Genomic DNA, 21034 nt, shown 5'->3' with positions numbered 1-21034 from the left:
ACAATATATTATATACTATAATAATATACTGTTGCAGTATAGCTATATACTCCTACAGTATATTATATACCATAGTGGTATACTGTTAGATAACTTTGTTCTTCTTCCATTATTATAATATACCATTACAATATATTATATACTATAACGGTATACTGTTACAATATAGCTATATACTCCTACAACATACTGTATACTGTTGGGTGACTATGTTTTTCGATTTTCAGCTAAAAACTTCTATCTCAATCACCTCAAATCAACTACAAATGCGAAGAAATTTTACAATAAACTTCCTGAAAGTATTATAAGTAATATTTTACAGCACCTACTTTGAATTAAACATCAAACCTTAAAAATAAAATTTCAAATTTAGGAGTTTCAAGCTCAACAATGGTGGGTCTTCAATGACACACAAATATTTTGACCTGGGAAGCTTATTATATAACCACAACAACATGAGCTCAGAAATACAAATAAATACACAAAAAATAATATACTAATATAGAAAGTGGATTTTGGAGTGAAACTCATGTAAAATAATATGAAACTTGTCTTTTAAAATTTTTATAGAAAATTCTAAAAATATATTGGGTAAATGCATGGGTTTGTACTGAGTTTTCATCATCCACTAAAAAGACTAAAGCTATGGGTGTTTTTTGAAAGGGGAAAAGAACGTTTGGGATGTAGGACTCTGCTTGTTTAGAGAAATTGAAAGGGAAAGGGGATTGGATAGGCAGAAAAATAGTTTAGGTCGTATAGGTAGGAAAAGTAAATCCTTTGGGCTTGGGTATTAAAGGGTAAATAGTTTGGGCTTAATGAATATAAAGTGAGATTTTCTCCAATAAACCGGCTGGTCAAGATAGGCTAAATAATTAGTTAAAATATTTTTTTTCTTTATTATGGCTATATCTAACATATCAAACCAAAAAAGTATTTTTTTAAAATATTTTCACATTTTTTCTTATGCATCAATTTGGGCATATTTAATTTAATTATGCTACTTTAACACCCAACTCATCTCACGTTAAAACGATCTACCAACTAATGACCCATGAAATGGGATATATTCATTAGCACGCCTCCAAATTCTTTTTCTGTTCTTTGCTATGACTCTATAAGTTCAATATGGAAACCAGATTTAAAGTAGAAGTATATATCACATCACATGTGATAACATTACAATGAGAATTAATTAGTGTTCGAAATTTTTTTAAAACATTTTGATCACAAGCGGTTGTTTGGTTTTGATATATCTGAATAGGGTAAAATATATATACTATGCTAAGTAATTGCATAAGAGAGTGACACGTGGAGCCGAAGGCAGAGGATAGCTAAAACCGAAGACAATTGTTCCATTTGTTACCGGAAAGAATGATACTCATAAAGATGCAATAAAAGTCTGCCACCCGATAGTATTTAATGAAGAATATTCTATAATATTTAGTACATTGCATGTTACAAAGAATTTGTCAATCATGCCCGCCGTTACACAATCTTCAATGACCCTCATAATTGACATTAAAGAAGGGCATGATCCTAGAACCTTGTTCCCTAGATGTAGCTATAAATAGTGAGTTCCGTTATCATTGTAAAGGGGATGAATTTTCTGGCAAACTTATGCTATAATCTATTCAAAACTTTATACAATTTTACCTTCTTGCTTTTTGATTTCATTATTGTGTGCCCGGAAGGCCGGAAGCCTTGCTCCCGAAATTACCGTTTTTGCTATTTCATCTTCATCTCAAGGCTAAGTATTACATATTTCTTCAATTCTTTTACAGGATTAAATTAATTCACTTGTCTAAAAAATACGTATAAATTCAATTGTACCGTTTTACGGGTAAACAATATGTAAAGACGAGCAATTGAAAGTTCACTGCATTTTACTCTAATTTTCGTGAATGCAAATAACTTTTCTAATTTCCTTTAAATTAATTTCCTTATTTAGTGATAAATTTTAATTACAAATACACCTCACGTATTCAAAGGAATCAAAACTTGAAAAATGGGTTCCAAGTCTTCCCACTCCAAACCAAAGCTTTTCACCCTTTCAATAATCTCCTTTTTCATAGTCTTCGTTTACCTAAGTATATCACACAGCCCTAAACGCCATGAAACCATAATCCACACCTTACACAATCAGAAACAACCAACAGAAATCTTCCCTAGGCATGTCACAAAACCTAGCTGGTACAAATATCTCGAAAATGAAACAAAGAATACAAAGTTCAAAATCGGACTAGTCAACGTGTATGGAACCAACGTTGAAGTCAAAGATCTACACGACGAAGCAGAACTAGTCAATGTTCATTTTCGTCGTGTAAATCAAAGTGTTATGTGGAAGGACTTATTCCCAGAATGGATCGATGAAAATGTACTTCAGAAATCATCACAATGTCCTGAAATTCCTATGCCAGAGCTCGACGATTATTCAGATTTGGATGTGGTTTTAGCTAGGGTTCCTTGTGCAAATGATACCAATGTTTTTAGGTTACAAGTGAACCTAGTCGTGGCTAATCTTTTAGTAAAAAATGGATGGGGTTTTCGCGATGTTTCTCGTGAAATATACGTTGTTTTCGTAGGACCTTGTAGTCCTATGCTTGAGATTTTCAGGTGTGATGATCAAATATGGTATGAAGGAAATGCATGGATTTACAAGCCTGATTTGAGAAGACTGAAGCAGAAAGTTCTCTTGCCAGTTGGAACTTGCCTACTTGCCAGTCCATTTGCTGAATCAGGTATGTCCAAAAATTTAATGTTAGAACTTATGTTAGGAGAATTAACCTAAATAACCGTTAACCCAACCGCTTGAACTAAAAATAGTCGACAAATATATAATATAAGTATAATTCATGTATAATATGTGTATAATCATGTAAAATCAGTGTATATCGGATATAATGTATATCGGATAGAAAAAGTAAATAGTGAATCCGGCAGTCGTCTATTTTTGGATAAATTAATTAGGAGCAAATGTAACAACTTCAAGATCACGGGAAAGTGGAAATAATATGCAGGAAACTGATTATATTTCTTATGGGTGCATTTCCTTGTTTATTTGAGGCATATCATTTTTGTACTTTGAATATATGTATATAGATGGTACGGTAATATTCTGAAGCAATTGACCACATGCGTTGTTTGGGAATATGTTCTTTAATAAGCAGTGTATAAATGCACTAGAAATCTTGATAGAAAAAATTTGCTAGATATAGAAAATGAATGTTTCTTTCATTAATCCTTCATTTAGAAGGCAATATTAGAAGGGGCAATTTGGAATTTTTTTCATGTTGCCTTTACAAGGCAGCAAAGGATCAGTTTGGATCTTCGACAACATCTTCTAGTTAAAATTCTTAGGTAGACATAATTATTTTGTGTATATGGTATTGACATACATATCACTTTAGAGAGTATCAACGTCCATACATGGTGGAGCCAACTAAAGTCTTAAATCTTTAAGTGCTATGAATTTTTTCAACATTCCACCAAATAATATAGTAATTCGATAAATTTCACTTGTTTAACTTGCATCTGTAAGTGATCAAGATAATTTAACGTACACTTTTTTTTTTTGGTTTGCATTTGTTTTATAGTTTGGCAAGGAATGAATACTCAACTAAAGTCCGTTTATCCAAGTGTCTATACCGCAATCTGAACCCAGGTGCTTCGAATCTAGAATAAGATATTACGGAAATGAATCAATGGTGGTAAACAACTTACTAAAAGGATTAAATAAAATCACAAAATTTAATTCAGTTATTCTCCTAGTAATAATATTTAGTACATCCCCCATCCCCTGTGTGAGTGTAATCCAATAGTGTACCATATCAGAAAAGAAATAGGCCGAGAAAAGAAAGGGTCAAAAATGGAACTAACGTGTCACCTTCTTCAAATCTGAGTTTTAGTTAAAAGAAAATAAGGTCTCATGTATTTGTCAAAGTTCAACATATATTGATAGGATATGAGTATAGAAAAAGTTTTCCTTTTTTCTCCTTGAAAGGATATGAAGACTGAAGAGTATAGAAAAAATGACATTCTTTCAAAATTCAAAAGAATGCCACTTTTTATATTTGGCGATTCTTAAGTCAAAATTCTCATTTTACCAACCCCTTATAGAAGTGCCATAACATATTTAAGGTCAGAAAATTCAATAGACATTTTTGGTGTATGTTACAAGAGTCTTTAATTTAAGATCCCAAAATTTAAAAGTTTACATTATTTTTGAAAGCTTCACAGTGATTCAAAATTAAGACGCATTTTTGGGACAAATAATTAAGTATTTCGTTTACTTTTTCTCTTTGCCATGTAGTACGTTTAAAGGATTTCAGCTCACTCATTTACCTTGGCTGAAAATACTAGGTCAAGAAGAATGGAGAAAATATACTTCGTCGGGGAGCAACAAAAAGCCAAGAGAGGCTTACGTAACTGTTCTTCACTCCTCAGAATCATATGTTTGTGGAGCAATAGCTCTAGCACAAAGCATCATCTTATCTAACTCCACAAAAGACCTCATTCTCCTAGTTGATAACTCAATATCACACGAAAGCATCAATGCTCTAAAACTAGCAGGATGGAAGATCAAAGTAATCGAGAGAATAAGAAACCCTCATGCAAAAAGAGGAACGTACAATGAATGGAACTACAGCAAGCTCCGAATATGGCAGCTAGTAGAATATGATAAACTCATATTCGTAGACTCCGACTTCCTTTTCTTCAAGAATCTTGATCCTTTCTTCATGTTTTCTCAGTTATCAGCAGCTGGAAACTGTAGGCACGTGTTCAACTCAGGGATCATGATAATCGAGCCATCGGAATGTACTTTCAAAACCCTAATGGAAAAAACCCTCACTATTGTCTCATACAATGGAGGTGATCAAGGGTTTTTGAATGAGGTTTTTTCTTGGTGGCATAGGTGGCCTGCTAAACTGAATTATCTCAAGAATTTCCAGACAGATGAGCGTAGAAAATATGAATATCCTGAGGATGCATATGCAATGCATTACTTAGGTTTGAAGCCATGGATGTGTTACAAAGATTATGACTGCAATTGGGATGTTTTGGAATATAGGGATTTTCCAAATGATCGAATTCATGCAAAATGGTGGCAAGTATATGACTTGATGCCTAAGGAGCTTCAGAAGTTTTGTGATTTGACTCCACAGATGGATACAAGGATAAGATTGGAGAGACACAAGGCTAAGGCTGCTAATTTTTCTGATGGTCATTGGAAAATCCAAGTGAAGGACCCAAGAAGACTTTCCGATTCCGACATTTACTAATTCTTCAAAAGTACTTCTTTGTTGCTTCTTGTATTATTTTTCCCTCGATCTATTATCATTAAATAGTAAATGTCAAACTTACCACTTCTATGTCCAGGATGAAATTGGAAGAGGTTGGGAAATTTTACTTTTGTAATTGCTAAAAAACGTAATTTTAGTTTTGGATAATGAAACAAAAACAGATTACATCGTGTGTCATTCTTTCTTAAAAAGTGGTTCAACTATTTTTCACTTCAGATAATAGGAGGTAAACGGAAAATTATGACTAGCACGAGTAGCAATTGAGTCCAATTTAATCAATCAAGGTTCAGGCCAGTTCTAATTTTTGGTATTAAGCACGAGTACTTTAACCTAGGGATCAATATGGACACGCTATCACACCTAAAATATTAAATATCAAATAATTCAAACATAATGATCACAAGGAATTGTATATTTTAGTTTTCATTTCGGTGTAAAGAACCACTGCATGATGCAGAATCAATATTAGAGCACATAGAATCCATACAAGGCTAGATTTGGGATAATTTGTCTTTTGCTCTCGACATATATAAGACCTCAGTGCTGGATTAATAAAACTTTACATTTCAAAAGAAAAGATCAGATAAATGCACTCGGAACAACCATAAGTTTCAAGCAAATTACATATGAACTTCAGAATATGACAGGAAACATATCCTAATAGGAAAGTGGAACAGGACATATTGGTGGCTACAATCTGCCATACCTATCCTGATTTCCCTACATGAAGGAATTTTACAACTCAAGAACATACAATAAACTCTGCTCCTCTTTCCTTGAAAAGGAGAAAAAGAAAAATATAAGGAAAAATTTGGAAGTAGGATCAATCCCTGAGTGGTAACATATCATTTTGTTGCTGGCTTGTGAGGTAGAAGCAAACCACAGCACATGGATCAATCCTGTGACTAGATTTTTTGGACATCTTTTTCCCCAAGTGTAACATATACAGTAAAGAGGCTTCATAGAAGGGGGCGAAAAACCTCTTGATCTATGAATGCGGATACAGAAATATACAATCATTTTCCTGGAGATGCAAACCTTGAACGCTCTCTCTGTCGATTCAAAGCTCGATCCTTGGGAGAAGATGTTTTCCCCCCCACACCTGCTTGACGCATCATTTCTGCAACCAATGCACCCATTTTGTAGTTAGGATATTCTACCATTGAGAACCAGGAAAGTGGCTCCAAATATTTCTCTCCAACAAGTTGTATTAGATTCAACTGTATTCCACTTTAACAAAAGAACAGTGAAGCTAAAGATTAAGCAGGCTCGCTTTGGGGGATAAACTAGTTAGCATTTAGCTCTGGAATTAAACCCAACCGCCTTTACAGTAAATAGCAGCAGCCATTCAAAGATGACCTAATCTGCAAGTTTACTAGTCTGATGCAGTAGCACGGTTCGTAGGGACAAAGACACCCCCACGTTTGACCATTAATAACTAGGAATTGACAGTGTTTACGCAAGGTTGGTATCAGGAACCTACCAGAATTGGTCTCGTTAGAAGTCCCCATGCTTCTTGCAGAAGATTCTGCAGAACTAAGAGGGTTGGGGACTCTAGTTTCATGATTTCTAAGCACTTTTAGCTAGGATCATTTCTTAAAACTTTGGATAACGTCTGCAACTTCTCTAAGAAAATTTGTACTCTCTACAAGTATAAAGATTGAGAAAATGTTAAAAAATACAGGATTACAGGTCCCTCAGGCACCAGGCTTCACAAGATGTTCTTATATTCAACAATAAACAGAACAAAGGGTCAGGCAGGAGACAATATTTATGACTCCTAGGATGGGTTTAAAAGCATGATTTCCAAGTTCTCAGTGACAGTGTAACTGGATAACAGCCCTAAGGGAATGAAGTGATGAATATCCAACTGCCAGAAATATTTAAACAACTTTACAAGCGATGTTTTAACTTTTAAATAGAACATCCGTTAAATAATTTCTAAGGGCGATTAGAACTTCCAAATATAACGATCTTTCTACAGGGAAAAAAACTACAAGATTTGTGAGTTTCATGAGACTATCTAATAGATAGATAATAATTTACAGCAACAAAGAGTCCATTTGGGTTCTCTGATTAAAAGTGACTGAGAAGTATTAGGTGTTCAAAAGCACTGCTGAAGAAGATTTTATAAATAAGAAGTTACGAGTTTGGATAGAAGTGTTAAAACTAATACTACAGTTAATGTATTTGGCAAAAAAAATGCTGAACAATTTTTTTGTTTAAGTTACTTAAATGTCCTTAAAACTATTTACAGAAGTACTAGACTACAACTACAGCTACGCCTCAGTCTCACACAAGTTGGGGTGGGCAATATGGATCCTCCACCTTTTATTTTGATCAACTCATATCATCATGGAAAAGTATAATTTAAAAAGTATAATTTGAAATATCTTTTCATGGAAAAGGACGAATGGTGGAAATGGAATGGAGAGGAACCTTGGTTTTGTTTTGAGAACGTGGCGGATCAAGTTTTTATCCTGTTTTAAAGTATGAAACCTATATATACAGAATTGGCAATACAGAACAACCATGCATGAGCAGAGTGAGGGAAGAGCATTGACCAGATAATCATATAGAGAAGCAAAGATTTACCTCGCTTTCTTTCTAGCTCTTGGTCAAGCTCTTCCTTCCACTTCCTCTGAATCTCACTAAAACTTGCACTACAGACAGAGTAACATATCTTCAAATTACAGAAACCAAAAAGAAAATCAAGACAAAAGAAAGTTGATCTACAAACTTACATTGGACTATTTGATTGCCTCCGCTCATTAGATTGCGGTGAACTGTCATCATAGTCTTGGTTGCTTCCACTGCCAATGCATGATGTTCGCCTGTTGCTGCTCCCGGGACTTGTACTATTGATGATATCAACTCCTGTAGACGGGCTTCCAATAGGACCCCTACTTGGTGACCTACTTTTTGGGGGTAATTTCAAGTATTTTGGAGTGGTTTCATCAATTGCAGTCTCAGCCAACTGCGGAGTGTATGAAGGATTCAAACTGTTGTTGTAGTACTCTTCATACAGAGGTGTCTGCAGTTTCTTCAATTCAAAAGCCTATACAGAAATAAAACGATACACTTTAAACACAAAGATAGAAATATGTAAGAATAACTCTGCATAGAGCAATGTCAAGCAACACGAGAAGTGGGAACCTTTTCATCCAGGAAGGCTCTGATTTTAGACTCAGTAAGCTCATCCTCATCTTCTGATATGGAAGGACCACAAAAAACTGCAGAATTGTTGTTAGGCGAGACTGAAATCCCATCGCCTATGCCACCTTCCTGATTGTTAACTATATTTGCATTCCCTTGTTGTGATTGAGGAGTCATGCCATAATCACAGTTCCAATCATCAGAGGGCTCAGATATGGGATTGAAACTCTACTTGACATGACGATGTAGAGGAAATCAACTCCAGTGTAATATATATACTTTAGCAACAAAACAGCAAGCAGAGACGCTTAATACCTTATTGAAGTCATCCACCGTCTTAGCAGTGCTTAACTTTGTTCCTCCACCCAAGAAAAAATTATCAGTATCATCAATCTGACACATATCATCATCACTACTGTTTCCTCTCCACATATGTCCAGTCTCCGACAAGGTACATGCATTTTCTGTTGAGATGTTCAAGGTACCCAAGTTGCAGGTGTCTATCGAACCAACACTGATTGTCATTCAATCAACAAGGTATTAGACATAGTTACGGAATAGTCCATATAATCTACAATGAAATGTATAATCCATATTGTCCATTGGAAATGCAGCCAAAAGCTATTTCACAAGTAGATAAATACAGGTTTCAACTTTCAAGGTCAAAATCTAGAGGCTTTCTTTGTCGCACTCTTCAATGCACTGCGTATCTTATCGATTTAGTTATCATATCATATCCTAAATACCAAACGAATATAGCACAACGAAAGAAAAAGATCTATATAAGCATTAGCAATTAGTTGGGATTAAGTTTTAGTCATGCTAGTAAGTTTACTTTAGGGCCAATATTTTTAGGAGTCTTTTAGTCCTGCAAGAGATATATGCCGGTAGAAAATATAAAGAACTTCAGTTGAGTACTTTTTATTTTTAATATTAATTTTATTTTATATAATACTAGACTGAGATGAGCTTAAATGGAGTAACATGGACGGTGAGGATTAATATAGCCAACCCCAACTTACTTGGATTGAGGCATAGTTGTTATATTACAAATCAAAGGATTTCAAAGTTTCTCTCTGTCTGTTGACATTAGCATTTAGGTAGTGAAATCGTAGCTTTGATTCTTCTTAGGACTTTGGGATTATTTGATGCAAATGCTACCGTCTATGCTAGAAAAAAGCCTTAAGAGCACTTACACGCTTTTTCTGTTATGCCCATTTGAATCAGAATGAGCTTGAGATTTGCCCTATCAGTAAATGAATTTCAGAAAGTAAGTGCTTGAGCAATATTAACTATATTGCCAATTGATGTAGATAAACTGACCATCATGGAGCTAGAACCGTCAGGAGGAGATAGTTGTGCTTCACCAGTGACAAATGAATGCTACATGTGAAGCCAAGAATGAACATATTGTTACATTGTACAAGAGAGACAAAACGATAAAAGATTGTCATAGGTCAAATCAAATCACCTGTAACAACTCACTAGCTGATAGTCTTAACTCTGGTTCCCTGCGTGCCATATCTTAGTCTCATTAATGGTGTAAGTAGGGATAACTATAACAGATAAAATACCAAACCAAGGATGTCAAGAACGCAGCACTATATCTACTGGTTAGTGGTTACACTATGAATCCAGAAAGAGTCAATCAAACATCAGAGACTTGGCAAAGAAGGAAATCATGCAAAACTATATTCTCTCCAATTGAATATCATCTCTATATGCTGTCATGTCTATGTCTACTACGAAGATCAAAGCGCATGGTGCCGTGAAGTGTGAACTAAATGGTTTTGGCATCAATATTTATTGCGCTATTATTGGACTTCGATTGGAGTCAGATACAGCGATGACTACATACTTTTGTAAACATTTCAGCAGAAAGTCTTTTGCTTCAACAGACAGATGTTCAGGGATTGGAGGATGAGCTTTTGTAGTCCCAATATAGAAGAGCGCAGCAACCTAAAACAAACACAGCATAAGTGTAAAGCATGAGTGCACCCGCAGATAGTAACCAGTTTATAAATGCCAAAAAGGAATATAAAAGAGTTAAACAAGACCTGCATGAAGTGTATACCTCTTGATACTGTTGGCTCCAGGGTGGCTTGCCAGTAGTCATCTCTATTACAGTACATCCTACGCTCCATATATCAGCAGAGCTGAAATTCATATACAAGGACATAATAATTACCAGCAGAACTTATGCTGAAGTGATCAATTCAAGGAATATGCTGCAAAGGCTAACAGAATCAGAACCATACATCTAGTCAAAAACAAGAATTGCTTTTTCACCGAGAAACTCCTCTTTCCATCAGAAAGTTCTGTTCTACTATTAACAGGCTTAAGTATTAACTTGTGTGCACCTAGACTATTCCACTAGCCACCTGCTACCTCCTACCAGCACAGGTATTGGATAACTCTTGTTAGATAGTTATGTAAATAACGTGAATTAGTCCTAGTCCTACATAGAATAGGAGTAGGATATGTATTGTATAAATAGGGCTCATTGTATTATAATTGAATAGAATATTAATAATATATTTTTCTCCCGTGCTTTCTCACATGGTATCAGTGCAACCGTGAGAAATTATCGTTGTGTATAAATTCCAGCAACTCCGAGAAGAGAAATCCGACGTGAACAATGCACTTTTTCCGGCGTGAATAGTTGGATTGTTTCTCTACCGGATTATATTGAGTTCCTTCAGTACAAAGCACTTCAGAGATAGCTTTCGTTGTTCAAACAGAAAATAGCGTGATTTGTGTCTCCCAATCTTCATCCTCTGATTCGGCTCATTGATCCAGGTGCATCTGATCATATTTCTGGTAACAAATCTCTTTTCACTACTATTTCATATTCTCAATCTTTGTGAAGTCGAATGATCAGCTTGTAAATATTTTCACCATGTGGCTCACTGGTCCTCGTATTAGTTACATATGTAACAAGTTCGGTACATATGATTTGTATGCACCAGCTTGAGGGGGAGTGTTAGATAGTTATGTAACTAACGTGAATTAGTCTTATTCCTACATAGAATAGGAGTAGGATATGTATCGTATAAATAGGTCTCATTGTATTATAATTGAATTGAATAGGTCTCGTTGTATTATAATTGAATTGAATAGGAAATTAATAATATAATTTTCTCCCGTGCTTCTCACAACTCTGACCACCAAGACCTGAGTAGATGGGAAAATTCAACTAGTTTTTTTTTTGTCCCAGCTAGAATTTAAACTTGAGAGCGACTTTTTTGGTGATTAATAAAGACATTAAAGTTGGAAATACCCAGAGTATGATAAGAAGTAAGGTGGCATGGAGCTTGAAAGCATGTTCATACCTCAGGAGGGTGGCAAAGTTTCAGAACACTAATCAGCATATGAGCTGGATAAGGAATGAAAACAAAAGGTGGTAGACATAAATGCTTAACACCAGAAAACTTTTGACCCAGTGAGGACCATTATGATTGAAGAAGCAAAACAAGATAATGCTTACAAAAAGGTGTGACAATTCGAAAACAAAATCTGGATGATTCTTCTAAAAATAGCGAGAGGCGGAAAGATTAAAAAAATGAAAAATGGAAGTTAAAGTAACATAGATAAGCTAAATGTTTCTCTGTCATAGAGAAGAAACTGTTAGGCTCATCATAAAGAAACGGCTGAGAACATTTGTCTGAGCACAAGAGAACACTAACTCAATTTCACGAATCACAATTAAATTTGCAGCAATTAAGCATGGTCAAGTATGATCAGAATTAATGAGTTGATCTTATGCTTATAGTGTCTCATTAAAATCAAAACTAAGACTCATTGTAAAACCAACGGTGCACTTCCAAGTAATCAGCAAAACAAACAAAATGTGGGCTCAAACTAGAAATAAGAACCATTAAAGTGATACAACAGATAGGTAACATATTGCAATCCAGATCAAACAAGAAAATAAGCTACAAATTTATCAATACAATGCTGTAATTGTCCTTACAAGCTATGACCGGTTTGGCGAATGACCTCAGGAGCCATCCAGTATGGTGTGCCCTTCATGGACTTGGCGCCTGATATAGTAGCCTATTGTGAACATGTTTCATCAATATCCTCTTCATTACATCCCAACTAAACCAAATACAGATCAATAATGGATGGTAGACATACCAGTTCGACAACCTTCTTTGATGCCCCAAAGTCAGCCAGTTTTATGCAACCTTTGTTATCAACAAGGATATTGGCCCCCTGAACCCAAATTAGTATACGAGATTATTGTTGGTCATACTTCGATAGCAAGAAAAGAAAGGAAAAATGATACCTTAATATCTCTATGCATGATTCCATTCTTGTGAAGATAATCCAGCCCTAGGAGCAATTGCTTAGTGTACGTTCTTATAACCTACTAGGGAAGATAGTCTTAGATAGAGACATCCAATAAAAAGAATCATACATCAAAAGAGGGTGGAAAATAAGACCGTAAATGACTTACTGGCTCGGGGAAAGATCCAAATTTGCCTAAAAGGGATGATATCGATCCACCAGGTACGAATTCCAGCAGAATATTCAATGTGTCTTCTTCTCTCACAGTTCCAAGATATCTCTAACAACGCAATATAGCAACTGAGTATTTCAGGGACAACAATTCCCCAGACAGGAGATCAAGGATTTACTTACAACAATATGTGGATGCGAGAGATTCTTGAGAAGCTTGACTTCCTCCTCAAGCTCTTTAACGTGGGACTATTCAGGACAATCAAGAATCCAGAAGAATGTATCAGACAGTAGCTAAACTAGAAACTAATAATCTCAAAAATTTAGATACACAACAGTCTGTCAGATGTCTTTAAGCCCCTCAGATTCAATATAACGACCTTCCATTTAACATAGCTGTCACAGAAACATCTCCTTTTACACAATGTCAGTTGTTACAAGCAAACAAATAAATAGCTAAAGAATTGAAGTCCCATTCATCAATGGACAGCGTACAAAAGAAAAGTTAAAGGTCACATTCTCCAACTAAACGTAAGTACAGCAGCAGGGAACTACGATGAGAGGGCAGCTTCATTCTATTAAAATGCAACTATTCTAGCAGGCTTTTACCGTCATAAGAGAAGCAGATTAAAGTTTGTATAATCAAACAATAGCAACAATCTAACCGATTAAAGTTTTGTCTCTTGAAAATTTCAATTCAAGCAGTCAGTGCAACCAAATATTCATAGAATGAGTGATTATATCATTGTAAGTTGTGAACAAAATAAAAAGTATCTCAATCGCCATTTCCAACCTGAGCTTTCTCCTTTGAAGCACTGTTCGCAGCTATCAAAACCTGAAGAAAAAACATCATAAATCGGAAACACCTTCAGACTCACTCTTAAAAAAAGGCTAATACCTAATAATTCCACTAAGATAAACAAAATTGGAACTCCAAAACCTAAAAAAAAAAAGTAGTACAAAGGTAAAGACCTGCTTGACGGCGAGAAGTTCACCAGAATCGAGATTCATTCCCATATAAACCTGTCCAAAAGCGCCACATCCAATCATCTCACCTTTTCTCCACCGGATAGGCCGCGGAGCCGCATCACCTCCATCTTTAACGGCTTTTGGTGAGGGCAACGCCGGCGGAGGAGGCGACAGCTTAGAGAAAACTCTGGAGTTCCGGATGCAGGAATTGATCTTCTCAACTAGATTACCGTCATCTCCACCGTCGGCAGTCGGTGTTCGGAACACCAGTGATCGCCGAACTGATCCAAAAATATCTTGCATCTGATTTTTTGAGTAAAGGAATTTGAAAGTTCTAGGGTTTTATGGAAGAGAAAAGGAAGAGTCAGTTCATCTCTTTGAATTTACTCTGCTTTTTTTTCACAGTGCAATGATGGATACGAGTTAGAGAGTGTGTGGGTTTTTGGAGTGGAAACAGAATGAATTTGTGGTTTCTTCTTTTCATATACGATCGTTACTGTAGAGAGAAGAGGGAAAAAGGTGATTGGCAATTTCTTTTTGAAAATAATGGAATAAGAGTTAATTACAAATACGCCCCTCTAATTCTTTATAATCTCTATTTTTACTATTACCTCTATTTTATCAATAAATAAAATCATTGATGTTCCTTCGATAGTTAAATTCTTTGAAAAAATTATCTAATATTATTTTGGCTATCATATTAATGAATTATTTGAGGGAACCGACACTAGGCAATAGATACTAGCCTCGAGTTTGCAGGTGAATACAAGATATTACACAATAATACGAAAAACTCAAGACAAATAACCTCTTTTATATAATAAACACATTTACCGGGGGAAAATACCTATAAAAGAACATCCCCTCAACACCAATCTACTAGTATTATTGTCAATTTTTATTTCGTTGTTGAATTGATTAATGCCTCTAGGGAGTTCTAATTATGGTACCAATTGAATTTTACCGCTGGATTTGAAAATCCAAACAGTTTATTATGTTTGTATTTTCAGTATCCTGCTAAGTAAAATGTTGTCCCTTGTCGAAATGTTAGTACCACCATCAGCAATTAATTTCAATAATTGTTCTACCCGTTCCATCTTAGATGATAATTTACCTTTAAATTCAACTCTCTGATCCCCTTCTATTAAGGATCTTGTACTAGACGTATTTAAGGATACAATAACCTCGGTAAATTCGAACTATAAAAATACTCACTAGTGTAATTGTGTTTATTAAAGAGTACCTACTTTTCCTTTTACAATCATATTCCAGATTATTTAAATAATTCACTTTTACCAAAGTGCTAAAAGTTCCTTTTGTATGTGCGTAGATCTTAATTAATGCAGTAAGGCATTTTTCCATGAATGCTACGAGATGTCCATCTCAAGCTCTAGAGCCACACTGAATCTGATACTAGGGTGGAGCCTCAATAAATCGACGAACACGCTCAGGAGCTACAAATCGAGTATAGTATCTTATCATGCACATATCAAAAAGCACAAAATGGTCAATCAGCAAATCTTATGGCTAAAGTTTCCCCTACTAAAAGTAAGCAAGACGCATACACTGTGCAAATAAAATCGAGGGGAAAGACGCATAACTGTTGAACTTTCTAGCATCATTAAGAACACAGGGACTTCCTACTGCCTACTTCTCATGGCCTTCATCTTCAGAGGACTCCACACAATTTGTTTCTTTATTGCAACAACTGTTGGATGCTTGGGCCTCCATGAACCTGCTTGTGAAGGAGGACTTCCCATGAATTTACTGCTTTGTTTTGAACCAACCGGGGTTGCCTCTCTGGGTGTAGCAACTGATGTTTCCTTTTCTTGTGCTATTGGAGAAAGCACTCTTGATGTCTGCCACATTCTTTGTGTATCCCAGACAAATGATTTCCGACCAAGACGATTATTCCTTGATCGAGCAGCAGAGCCATTGAAAGTTGATATGTTAGACTCGGGACGAAGGGTTGCAATAGAAGCTCGCCTTTTGGGCTGCAAAACCTGCTTCGTTCCTTGAGGTGATGGTCTAACTACAGCAATTGATCCTCGCCTTGGTTTCAGAATTGCAGTTGTCGTTGATGTACTTGCTAAATTTTCCTTGCCACGTGATGGCACAAATGACTTCCTAGCTTTTGCTGGACGAGGAAGAGGGGATGGTGGAGGCAAAAAATTGCTGGTTCTTAGTGGCAATCTTAGTGCTTTTGAAGGAGCCAGTGGTGGTTTCTTCTCTGTTATGATCTTCTGTGATTGGCTTAAAGCTGATATGGTAGTGAACTCTCTAGGAACTCCAGGGAAAGTGTTGCTTTCTTGTTTTAGACGTGTTCTCCTCTCGTCTGCCAATTGGTTTTCAAGATCACGAACCTGTTGGGAAATTGGAAAGCTCAGCTCTTTTAGAGTCTTTTCAGAAAAGATTAGACATTTACACTGTAAATGTGACACTACCAGATAGTTTTACGAAACTCCATTGGAAGAAAGAAGCTAATTTCTTTCCTACCTTGTCCTGAAGATTTCTGCATGTCTGTTCTCTGTTAGCAAGTTTCAGCTGCAGAAACTGTAAATTGTCCTGCAATTTTTTGGTTTCCTTCTCATCTTGCTTGGCTTTTTCTGCCTGTTGATGAGCATCACAGTATTAGCTGAACAACATTTTAGTGGAAACGAATGTTCATTGAAAGAGGTGTTTGTTTATAACTACCAGTAGTTTATGCTTCATGAGCTCTACAAGGTCTGTCTGTTTTCGAGCAGGGCCATGTTCAACTCCTCGGACTCGACTAGCAAAATTCAAAGAGCATAGAGTTTCTCCCAAATCTGTCGTACTAGGGCTGATTTGGACAAACATGATCGCCTTGCAATCTCCTCCTGCATTTCAGGTTACAGCAATGTAAATTGGAAAAGCTGTATGTTTTAGAGAAGTGGGAGAAAATATAAATTCCCCGGTTGGGAAGATATAGCATGATATATTTCAGTTAATTGAAAATGATTAACAATCATGTTGAGAGGATTAATTTGCTGTTTCATCAGGTTAATTTGGAATTTAAACTGATGGCTTAATATTTTTGAGGTTCACAAAATTCAGAATTATCTAATAAGTGATGTTACAGATGCTTTAAAGAGTCTTACCCAGAGAACTCTGCAGCATATGAGTGAGCTTTGAATTCCTGTTGTGCAGAGGGAACCAATGTTATCTAAAGGAAAAATGGTAGTAAGTGGTTATCACATGCACAAATGAAAGGAGAAATACCTGTATGGAATGTGAGCTGTCTTAGAGGCTAGTGCAGAAATGACATCCCCAAGTGCAGACAATGACTTGTTTATGAACTGTGACTCTTTTAACCTCTCACCTTCAACTGCTATCCGTCCCACGCGCTCACTGCCAGCGAGGTCAACAAGCCAAAGGTGGCTCCTAGTCCTCTGGCCATTAATCAAGTTGTCCCCCACAACAGTCACCCGCAGTAAGCTAAGGTAAAAGAGACGAAGAAAGTGTGATTCTTCATTGATGAGACCTAATAGCGGATAATAAAACTAAATTCTTTGAAATTTATCTAAACTAAGGCATCGGCAGGACTTATGTAAAGGAAGAGAAGAGAGGAAAGAAGAATGTGAATCCAGAGTAAAAGCTGTTAATCATACCAGTGAGAACGGCTGCTAAGCTCGTTGGCACTAGTTGATCCAACAGATCTAGCCCCGCTTCCGGACTTGAGCAGTTCCCATACTTCATCTGTACCATATACACGAGCTTCCACAAGTCCTGGAACTTCCTGAGTTCCCTCTGCCGATTGTTTTATCTCCAACCTGTTTAATGTTTAAATATAAAATCATTTCTACAAAATACATACACAGAGACACACGTAGATATTCTCTTTCTTTAATAGATTCTGGCTCACTAAAATTTACTCACTGGCACTGCGAGCCAATTTACTAGTATTTTCTCCGAGCTGAGCCCTTATGATCATTTATCCAAAGCACTGTTCCAAATTCCATCTTGCAGAGTAACTTTAATGAATTATGAAGACTGTTTTTGATTATATAAAAATGAAGCACTGTTCCTAATTCCATCTTGCAGAGCAACTTTAATGAATTATGAAGACTGTTTTTGATTATATAAAAATGCATAAAACATAATTAACCAAGTTGATATCGTGTTTTTGGGAGAAAGGCTTTTCTTTAAAAGATAGTTTTCGCCTGACTTTAGCTACTGTGAAAAAATATATACTAATGAGATCAATTTTTGAAGTTCTTATATTAATGAAACTTGTTACTATTAGTCAATTATTTTTAACACATTCCAGAAACAATTTTTACAGTTCAAAATATGCCCATTGTGATCTCCAATCTAGCACATACATTTACATTGTTATCTTTTTACATTGTGGTGAGAAAATATATGCCAACCCAGAATGATGTTCTTATCTAGCCATAACTAGCATTATGGTCTTAACTGTCAAAGCTTGAAAGCACAACCAAGCCAGTAAAATAAAGAGCTTAAGAACTTACTTCTTAGCTGGTTGATTTGAGTTCTCTACCAGGAGGTCTCTTATCTTCTCATTATAAACTTCTAACATGCTGACGGACAACTCATATTTCATGATACTGCTTCTTTCACTAGATAAGCTAAATAGCTTCTCTAAAGTTCGGTAGTTGACTCCTCTATTTTCTGGTGTCCCTTCCATGGTGAACGTCTTCCCCGTCCCAGTTTGTCCATAGGCAAATATGCAGACATTATATCCATCCAAAACAGAGGTCACAATGGGCATAGTTTGAGCAAAGACGGCATCTGCAATAGAAAATTACAGAGTTTAGAAGTCAAAATGCAACAAGCTATAGAAAAATCCCTTACAAAAGAATCTTGGATATACACATCAAATCACATATACCGACTTACCTTGGTTGTCCTCAGGTTTGAACACATAATCAAACTTAAACTGCTTTTTAGAGGAACCTGCACAGATCTGCAGTTCATTTTCATGAGATGGATCAAATTCGACCACAGATGTTGATCCATCTGCAATTTCATCTGAATTTAAAGGTCTACATCTACAGAAGACCCTGATATTTCCTTTGAGATCGATCACTTCATTGTATAGACGTTTTCTTTCAGTACACTCCTCCAGATACTTCTTCTTCAGTAGTTCACATTCTTCATCATATTTCTTTTTTAGAAGATCATGTTGGACACCTGATATTGCCAAAGAGACCACAAATAGATCAGAATTGATAGCGCACAACTGTATAAAAGACCAGTTATGAGATGTTCTTCATACTCATGTGCTGAAGAGCGTTAGAGGCTTCAGAACCAGGAAAAGAGTCCATACTCATGCCCTTGACTTCATTACGTAATGCTGCCTGCTCTTTCCTCAAGTCCTAAAAACAAGTAATAGTTATGAATAATAATAATAATACTCGTTATATCTCCATTAAAACATATAGAAGGAAATAGTTAACATCTTACGAGCACTTTGTTTCTAAGATCTTCAATCTTTGTAAGAATTGGAAGAGTATGCTCTTGAGATGGACATACTTCTGCAGTAGAATGTGAACCATTACTCTCATCCGCTGACTCAGAACTTCTGTCGACTTTAACTGAACCAATTCAAAAGACAACAATTCAACAAATGTAAGAGGCAAAGTCTATCCATTGACAATGTCTACACTACAGACCAGCAGCTCACTTTATAGCTTTAGGTGGAATCAGGGACTCATCTCTTGAAATCATCTTTGTGAAAAGATAGTTAATTTCAGAAGCAAAGTCTACTACATTTTGTAACTCACAATCCAGGACGGTAAATCAGGCATAACAAATTCAGACATCCTAACTTTCTCCACATTCATTAAATAACAAGGAGGCAACAAATTAGCTAATTCTTTACAGTTCCTAACAGTTTCAGTAGCAAAAACAAAGAAAAATGCGGCAGAGTCTACGCAACAGCTAATTAATTTTTTTTAATTATTCCCATCACACAGAAAAGAGTAAAGAATCAAACAACAAGCAGTGAAGAGGAAACGAACCCCCATTTGGAATGGGTGAAGCCTTCAAATTGTCCCCAGAAATGGTGACTGCTTGATCAAAATTTTCGCATAGCTTTTCTAGGGTTCGAACTGAAAAAGAAAAGAAACACAGAATTTTGAAATTTTATAAACAATACAGATCTCAGTATGGAATTTGTACGAAAGAAAGAAAGAGGGGGGAGAGAGAGAAAAAAAAGTACCGTCCATTGTGAGTATATCAGCAACTGTGAAATCAGTGAAGATGAAGAAGCAGTATGAGGAGGAAAAGATTTGCAGAAATGGAGTGATGAATTGGGGAGGGAGAAATGGGAGAGAGTGGAGAGATTTGGGAATTTGATTCTTCAACGGTCTACAATAGGGTTTGAATTTATTATGGTAGGATTCTCAAGTTTTTTGAATCAATCTGGGCCGTCTGATTTATGGGGTAGCCACCTTTAATGGCTTCATCTCCTCAAGGAGCGTCTAGATGACGGGTCAAACCGGACTCAATCCGGATCTATCCGTTATTTCGAATTACTCTTCTAAAATTACACTACTCTATAGTCTCTATATAAGGGGAAAAATGAAATAAAACTTATACGATCCTCTTATCTATTTTTCTTCTTTCTTTTATTTATCTTTGTCCTTTTTCCCTTCCGAACATGCTATACTTCGTTTAATTCTTCATAGTATATGTTATACGTGTTAGAAGTTATATTGATATGTGCAATCATATAGTACAATATATTTATTTATTTATGGCATTAGCTTATGCTAATTAGCAAGATATCCAAATTTTTTCTTGTTATAGTAATTTTTCGTGTTAATTTGGCACTAACTTAGAAAAATAAGTTGTAATATATATATATATATATATATATATATATATATATATATATATATATGAAAATGAATTCTCATGTTGCTTTTTTGTTTGAGGGATAATACATTATTTTCATATTAGACTAAAGTTCTTTATATAAACAAAAACAAGTGACACCAACAAAATATAAGAGGCCGTTATGAGATTACCAAAATAAGCATTGAATTGAAATTAAAAGACTGCTCAATATTTTCTTTGAATTAGACTTGACTCGTTATCGGGACTTCATACATGGGATGAATGTGAATTAGAGAGAAACAACAAATAACAACAACTCA

The 21034-nt window shown here is 35.7% G+C and overlaps 3 protein-coding genes across 3 annotated transcripts; 1 reads left to right on the top strand and 2 right to left on the bottom strand.

Moving 5' to 3' along the window:
- The first annotated feature begins 1979 nt into the window (after nt 1-1979).
- On the top strand, nt 1980-5465 carry LOC104116653 (putative UDP-glucuronate:xylan alpha-glucuronosyltransferase 4). Its single transcript, XM_009627554.4, has 2 exons — nt 1980-2738; nt 4360-5465. Exons 1-2 carry the CDS (start codon nt 2006-2008, stop codon nt 5277-5279), a joined length of 1653 nt encoding a protein of 550 aa, XP_009625849.1. The 5' UTR covers nt 1980-2005; the 3' UTR covers nt 5280-5465.
- Nucleotides 5466-5858: 393 nt separating this feature from the next.
- On the bottom strand, nt 5859-14388 carry LOC104116652 (mitogen-activated protein kinase kinase kinase NPK1-like). Its single transcript, XM_009627553.4, has 17 exons — nt 13893-14388; nt 13714-13755; nt 13104-13169; nt 12919-13029; nt 12748-12828; nt 12597-12674; nt 12430-12512; nt 10531-10612; nt 10315-10415; nt 9928-9967; nt 9780-9839; nt 9653-9702; nt 8772-8970; nt 8457-8684; nt 8045-8358; nt 7896-7963; nt 5859-6420 (listed from the first exon to the last, which is right to left on the bottom strand). Exons 1-17 carry the CDS (start codon nt 14190-14192, stop codon nt 6317-6319), a joined length of 2007 nt encoding a protein of 668 aa, XP_009625848.1. The 5' UTR covers nt 14193-14388; the 3' UTR covers nt 5859-6316.
- Nucleotides 14389-15291: 903 nt separating this feature from the next.
- On the bottom strand, nt 15292-20326 carry LOC104116651 (kinesin-like protein KIN-14S). The gene is made up of 12 exons (XM_009627552.4): nt 20095-20326; nt 19895-19984; nt 19338-19468; nt 19150-19249; nt 18771-19064; nt 18383-18662; nt 17519-17680; nt 17130-17345; nt 17009-17046; nt 16584-16747; nt 16386-16499; nt 15292-16252 (listed from the first exon to the last, which is right to left on the bottom strand). The coding sequence occupies exons 1-12, from the start codon at nt 20099-20101 to the stop codon at nt 15530-15532; spliced, it is 2319 nt and encodes a 772-aa protein (XP_009625847.1). The 5' UTR covers nt 20102-20326; the 3' UTR covers nt 15292-15529.
- Nucleotides 20327-21034: the final 708 nt, after the last annotated feature.

The sequence above is a fragment of the Nicotiana tomentosiformis genome, chromosome 1 (assembly GCF_000390325.3).
Source record: "Nicotiana tomentosiformis chromosome 1, ASM39032v3, whole genome shotgun sequence".
Lineage (NCBI taxonomy): Eukaryota > Viridiplantae > Streptophyta > Magnoliopsida > Solanales > Solanaceae > Nicotiana > Nicotiana tomentosiformis.
Note: the sequence above shows the minus strand (reverse complement) of the source record. Positions and strands in the feature narration are given on the sequence as shown.